The sequence below is a fragment of the Hyperolius riggenbachi genome, chromosome 7 (assembly GCF_040937935.1).
Source record: "Hyperolius riggenbachi isolate aHypRig1 chromosome 7, aHypRig1.pri, whole genome shotgun sequence".
Classification (NCBI taxonomy): domain Eukaryota; kingdom Metazoa; phylum Chordata; class Amphibia; order Anura; family Hyperoliidae; genus Hyperolius; species Hyperolius riggenbachi.
The window spans coordinates 116,305,495-116,312,807 of NC_090652.1; the positions used below are offsets into that span (position 1 = coordinate 116,305,495).

Sequence of the window (7,313 nt, forward strand, 5' to 3'; positions counted from 1 at the left end):
TTATTTGGGCATAACAAGGGGTGTAATGCATAGAGGAAAAATAACAGCATTCCAAGAAAAACACCTGCTACCTACAGTAAAATATGGGGGTGGTTCCATCATGCTGTGGGGCTGTGTGGCTGTGTGGCCAGTGCAGGGACTGGGAGGGACGCATGGATTACACTCAGCATCAGCTGATTTTGGAGACCAATGTCCAGGAATCAGTGACAAAGCTGAAGCTGCACCGGGGCTGTATCTTTCAACAAGACGTTCATGCAGAGGAACAAGTACAACGTTCTGGAATGGCTCTCAGTCCCCAGACCTGAATAGAATTGAAAATCTGTGGTGTGAGTTAGAGCTGCCATGCTCGGAAGCCATCAAACCTGAATGAACTAGAGATATTTTGTAAAGAGGAATGGTCCAAAATACCTTCAACCAGAATCCACTCTCATTGGAACCTACAGGAAGCATTTAGAGGCTGTAATTTCTGCAAAAGGAGGATCTACTAAATATTGATTTCATTTCTTTTTATGCACCTGCCTAATTTTGTTTAAAGAATTATTGCACACTTTCTGTAAATCCAATAAACTTCATTTCACTTCTCAAATAGCATGTGTTTGTCTCCTATGTTGTATATTAAACTGACATTTTTTATCTTAACAACCAACGATTTATACAGGAAAATCATGACGATTAACAAGGCTGCCCAAACTTTCGCATCCCACTGTATATCACTCTAAAGGGCTGCAGTAGATGTCAGAGCTATATAAATACTAAACATGTGCACTTTAAAGGGAATATGAAGTGAAAATAAATGTATTTGTATGTCCAGCTAAGAAATTAAACATTAGCAGCACATGAGTCTCACTGTTTCCAGTACAGGAAGACGTAAGAAACTTCACTTGTTATCTATGCGAAAGAGCTTCTCTGAGCTCTTCAGCTTGCAAAGTGGCAGAGAGCTCTGTCTTCTGAGGCAGGGAACACATTTGACGGTTTTCGTGCGCGTTTTCTGCACAGAAAAACTGAGAACTCATGTTAATCAATGGGCTAGTACACACTTATATGTTCGCACGCAGAAAAAAAACTGACATTCTGCATCCTGATTCTGCACATTTTGTCAGTTTTTTCTATCAACTACATCAGCTGCTGTAAAAAAACGTGCGCGTTTTCCTGCATAGAAACACACTTGGTGTGCAGAAAAAGTATGCAGGAAAATGCACGCAGAAAACTGAAAGACAAGTGTGTTCCCTGCCTGAAGCCTTTACCTCAACTGTCTCCTCTGCTGTAAAACCTTAAACAAGATACAGTGAAAGCTGCGCATCCCTAAACACATGCTGCAATTGAATGGTTAATCGCACAGGCATACACCGCCTCTGCCAGACTGAGAAATGCATGCCCTGCATCCAAGACAAGTGCTAACATTTATTAAACTAGGAGGTACTTTAGCTTCCAATATGGTTTGCATGCAAAGTATGTTATACTAGACACTTGCGCCACGGTGAGGCAGGCTTCCGGGCAAGTGACCTATCCTAAATTTAAAACCTCGGGAGCAGCTAAGCAGAAAAAAAATGTGTAAGATAGACCAAATGTAAGATACAGTGAAAGTTGAAAGGGTCATTAGCTCTGCTTTGTGAAATCATTTAAAATGCTGAGTGGAGTGTGTAAACTGCAAATATTACAGAATGATGCAATGTTATAAAAAACACTATATAACTGAAAATAAAAATACATTATTTTCTTTGTTACTAATGTTCTATTAATTATACGTACTACACAAAATTCATTATTTAAGTTTTTTTCACTTCAGTGTCACTTGAACAGTTGCAATGAAGCATAATTTGTGTGTACTGTACCGTGACGCGTTCTCCCTGCCGTTGCGAGCCTGTTACAGGCTACACCCTGCATCATGTCACTGATCATAGCCTAAAGTTTGTTAATCATAAGAAAACCAGTTACCAGCTGAAGATGCTCTGTGGGCTGCTTGTAGAGGTAATCTGCAAGGTCCTCATCAAAGCTGGCTAGGTCTTCCATCTCCACTTCAATCCAGTATTCCCCCAGGTTATAGTGACGCTTAAGCTCATCCCTGGAAGCAAAAAAAATAAAATAAAATGACCACCACAAACCATTGTAGCAACTTATTGAGAACTTCAAACCATTCATATGATCAATTATCCCACACAGGGCTCACAACCACATGTCTACAACAGAAGGGGGATCAAATTAAGGAGCCATTATAAATTTGAGATCGGGACAGATAGCACACTTGTCATAAAGCTACATGCAAGTCTGCATATGACAGTGAGGGGGAGAATGGGATGCTTTCAGGTGAGCTACAGGGGCAGAAAGAAGAACGGGGGGGGGGGGCTTAAAGGACTTACGAGCCGAAGCAAAAAAAAAGTTAATTACCTTAGCTGAATGTCAGACCTCAGGGCAGGCGATCCGTGCCTCCCTTGCCATTTATAGACCCTCTGTCATGTTAATCCAGCTATGATTTGTGGCCCCGACCCAGGCCAGGGTCGCCTTAGCTCATGAAGATTAGAATCGCCGCTTTAAAACTCCTCTGCCTGGATTACAGCCCTGGGAGCGCACATCGTCGCTCGGTATAATGTTATACGTCATGTGGGCGTCACCACATGACAGCTCACATGACTGACTGCACTTCCAGCCGGCCGCGCCCCCTCAGCACAGAATACCAGCGCTGAGCGAGGGAGGACGTTACCTAGCTACAGGATTTGTTTACTGCAGATTTGCAGAGTACATTATTTTATTCAAATCTGCAGTAAACAAGTCCTGTAGCTAGGTAACGTCCTTTCTCGCTCAGCGCTGGTATTCTGTGCTGAGGGGGCGCGGCCGGCTCGAAGTGCAGTCAGTCATGTGGTGAAGCCCACATGACGTATAACAGTATACCGAGCAACGATGTGCGCTCCCAGGGCTGTAATCCTGCGCAGCCTCAGTACTGCGCAGGCAGAGGAGTTTTAAAGCGGCGATTCTAATCGTCATGAGCCAAGGCGACCATGGCCCGGGTCTGGGCCGCTAATGATAGCTGGATTAACATGACAGAGGGTCTAAAAATAGCAGGGGAGGCACTGATCGTCTGCCCTGAGGTCTGACATTCAGCTAAGGTAATTAACTTTTTTTTTTGCTTCAGCTCGTAAGTCCTTTAAGCAGTGGGCATAAGGACAGGTGGGTAGTATATGCCTGCTCCCTCAATTTCTCCAAACTTTTTTAGCTCTGATATCCATAAGGGGCTAAATATAACAGGCAACATGGATGTGACAGTTTGAAGCTCTACATCAGGGACACCAGCATTCCGTGAAAACAAGGGTCTGAATAGATAAGAGGACTGGGGACTGAAGAAAAACTCACTCAAAGAGGAGAGTATGTTTACTCTGCACAGATTAGGATTGAACTCTGTGCCCACAGTTATACTATCTCAATATGTAGCATGGTGAGGGGGTAAGCAAATATTTGATAACATGGTAAGAGCATAGAAACTTCAGGCAGTGTTTTGGATGGGATACAATGAGACCGCACAACAAGCCACTGCACCGCATCATCAAGTGGTCAGCAAAAGAGGTAACCTTTAGGCCTCGTTCACATTACCAACGCAAATGGCTGTGCTGTCAGAACTGCAACGCGTACGAACGCACGCCATCTGCGTTTGCATGCGTTTGCATGCGTTGCTGAATCCCATTCACTGTAGTGAATTTGCATTTAAGCAAAAAATGCACGCAGCATGTGTTCCCAGACCGCACTGGTCCGCAACGCATGCAGAGTGAACATCAGACAGTGCAGTCTATGCACTTCTGATGTCGTGCGTTTCTGCTTCCCGCACGCGTTGCTGAAATCCGGACGGCAAAGCGACTAGTGAGAACGAGGCCTTACCCTCGACATTGGTGCAAAACTCTGAAGAGGAGAAAAGCCCCATATATATACGCTATAGCAGCATAGAGGGTGATAGCAGCGGCTGGGAACGCGGAAAATCAGCCGCGTTCCCAGCCTGTCGGCGGCTGTCGCCGAACCGGAAGTAGCCGCCGGCGGGGACAGGACGATCGGAGTGGGGCTGCGAGGGCACCATCCAGCTTCGGGGTGCTGAGGGATGCCCCAGGTGAGTAAATGTCATTTTTTTTATTTGACTTAAGTTTTCCTTTAAAGTAGGCAGCTAATAACTGCTTCAGCCAATAATCCAGCGTGCGTACAGCAGCCATACATGTAGCAATGATGGGCAGATTCAACCAAGAGACAAATCTCTCTCTAATCAAATCTGATAAGAGATCTGTCAGCTTCCCATACACCACAGGCTGTTTCCTGATCAAGGTCATGCTGAAAACGACCCAGAATCAGTCTGGTGCCCATCATCTGCAGCTGTCCCCTCATTGCCCAGTGTAAAGAGTATACATAACCTGTCAGCAGTCTACGCATGTCCCCCCACTGGCTTCCGAGATTCCTCCTCTGCATACACACCACACATAGGCCCTTACTTGAAAACCACATGGGGCACGTCCATGGACAGCAGAAGTGGAGGGACAAGCGCAGGCCACTGTAGGGTAAGGTACATTTTACACTGGGCACCAGGGGAGGGGCATAATTGTTTTGATTAGGGGGTACAACACCAGGGGCTTTGCCACGTTCATCACTCCTATCAAAATTGCACACCGTTCTGCAGCACAAGTCAGCCCAACTTTTGCACCATGCGCAAACAACGCAACCAATTTTCAACCCAAAATTGGTCACATTGTTGGTAGAGCATGCACTTAGCAACATTGATTCTCATCCAATTATAATAATTGAATCATATGGTCAAAGCGGGCACAAAGTCGCCTTTTATATGGCCACTTTAAGACTAGTGCATCTACCAGCTTGCAAAGCTAAACAATGGAGGGCAGCCGCATAAATGCTTTGTCAACAAGGATACCAGCTTGCTGTGTCTAGTCTAATAATATTATAATATATGCCATACGGAACATGCACTGCAGAAATAACAGCCATATCAACAACCGCAGCGATTGTTGATATAGCTGTTATTTATGCAGTGCGCGTTGCTACTGTCATCGGACTATAGAATACACAGAACCATGGGCTCGCACAACATGATGCTGTGAGTTAATCTGTCCCTATGGACCGTCTCACAGACCTCATGCCTGAGAGCTAGCGATGGTGGAACAGAGACCTCCACAACAAAGCGCAGGCTTGGGATCTGGGCCACTCACCTGTACTTGTACGTGAAGCCGGTGCGGTCGGTGCCATAGCGGTACTGCCGAAGGAACTCTTTAAACCTCTTCTTCAGCTGAGATTTCTTGGCTTGTCCTTCATCTCCAACCGCCTGTTCGCCGCCAAAGCTGTCACTGTAGAAGATGCCGCCTTCATCGAACCCAGACATGACGATAACCGGCTGATACGAAACACACACAGAAGGTGATCAACTCCACTTGCTCCGAAAGCCCGCGAAAAGAACACTTTCCCGCCAAAGTAGAATAGGCGCCACAACGGAGACCTCGCCCCTACGTTTTCCTATTGGTTGGCCTAGCTCGGAGACTTGGTGGGTTTGTCTATAGTGGGCGTAGTAAAACTATACTGGGTGCGTTCACTAGAGGCGTGGCTAGACGAGTATTCATGTCTGCAAACAGGAGGCCATTTTACTGACTACTTCCGGAGTATCATACATGCACTTGACTTCATACATTACATTGCGGCCATGAGGAGCTGAGAAGCACTGCCCCTTTAAAAGGAGAATAGTGGGGATAAGTACAATCCTATTGTAGTTAAAGCAACCTGAAGTCAAAACTGCTTAGTTCGCTTTACTGCAATAGGATTCCACTGTACTTATCCCCACTGCTATAAAAGGTTAGCAACAGCATAATAACCTTTAAAGAAAAACATTTCTTTATTACAACTGATCCTGCAATAAATCTGCAGTTTGTTACTTCCTGCTTTCATAGAAGCAGACATATTAACCCATTCGCGTTCCGTCGTTTTCATGTGAGAAATGTTCACCTCCCATTCATTAGCCTATAACTTTATCACTACTTATCACAATGCACTGATCTATATCTTGTTTTTTCCGCCACCAATTAGGCTTTCTTTGGGGGGTACATTTTGCTAAGAGCCACTTTACTGTAAATGCATTTTAACAGGAAGAATAAGAAAAAAATGGAAAAATTCATTATTTCTCAGTTTTCAGCCATTATAGTTTTAAAATAATACATGCCTCCACAATTAAAACTCACGTATTGTATTTGCCCATATGTCCCGGTTATTACACCGTTAAAATTATGTCCCTATCACAATGTATGGCGACAATATTTTATTTGGAAATAAAGGTGCATTTTTTCCATTTTGCATCTATCACTATTTACAAGTTTAAAATAAAAAAAATATAGAAACATTTCATCTTTACATTGATATTTAAAAAGTTTAGACCCTTAGGTAAATATTTACATGTTTTTTTTAATAGTAAACATTTTATTTGGGTAGTTTGGGAGGGTGGGAGGTAAACAATAGATTTATAATGTAAATGTGTGTTAATTTTTATTTTTTTTTACTTTCAGTTGTAGTATTACTTTTTGGCCACAAGATGGCGTCCATGAGTTTGTTTACATGACGTCACTCTAAGCATAACACACGTTTAGAGCGACGCATGGGGGAGGTGACAGCCAGAAAAAGCACAGCTTCCGAAAGAAGCTGTCGCTTTTTCAGCGGGGGAGAGCAATCAGTGATCAGGCACCATAGCCCGATTCACTGATTGCCTGGCTAACGAACCGCGGGCCGGGAGCGCGCGTGCATGCGCGCGATCGGCCGCGGGAGCGTGCGGTAGCGCGCATGATTCCTGGACGTAGATTCTACGTCCAGGAACCAAAATAGGTTAACATCCTTTGCTTTCAAATGGGCTTATCTGCCATGGCAGTCAGCTGACACAGCTAAGGGATAAAATGATAACGTGATTACACACAGATAAGGGCAAAGACGGGCTAAACTCTCTTCCCATACACTGTGCCTCATATCACCGCAAGTGTCCCTGCTCCTTATGTCACATTACTGTACCCATACACTGTGCCTCATAATACTGGGCTGCAAGTGTCCCTGCTCCTTATGTCACACCTTATTGTACCCACACACCGTGCCTCATAATACTGGGCTGCAAGTATCCCTGCTCCTTATGTCACACCTTATTGTACCCACACACTGTGCTTCATAATATGGTGCCTTTTTGAAGCAATGCATGTTGAAAGTATGTGAGCAAGTGTGCATCCACTACATTCTTTGTTTTCTTCTTATTGCCTTCTTCACATGAGAAGTGATGGGCCCAACTGTGCTGGAGGAGTCAAGGGAAATAT

At 44.5% G+C, this 7,313-nt stretch overlaps 1 protein-coding gene across 1 annotated transcript in view; it reads right to left on the reverse strand.

Annotated features, from left to right (window-relative positions):
• Positions 1–5,497, reverse strand: part of MCM5 (minichromosome maintenance complex component 5) — a 28,691-nt gene extending 23,194 nt beyond the window's left edge. Inside the window, exons 1-2 of the mRNA XM_068244557.1 lie at positions 5,190–5,497; positions 1,936–2,062 (exon numbers count right to left, since the gene is read on the reverse strand). Coding sequence (XP_068100658.1) covers positions 1,936–2,062; positions 5,190–5,359 — 297 coding nt within the window. The 5' untranslated portion in view covers positions 5,360–5,497. The remainder of the gene's footprint in view (positions 1–1,935; positions 2,063–5,189) is intronic.
• Positions 5,498–7,313: the final 1,816 nt, after the last annotated feature.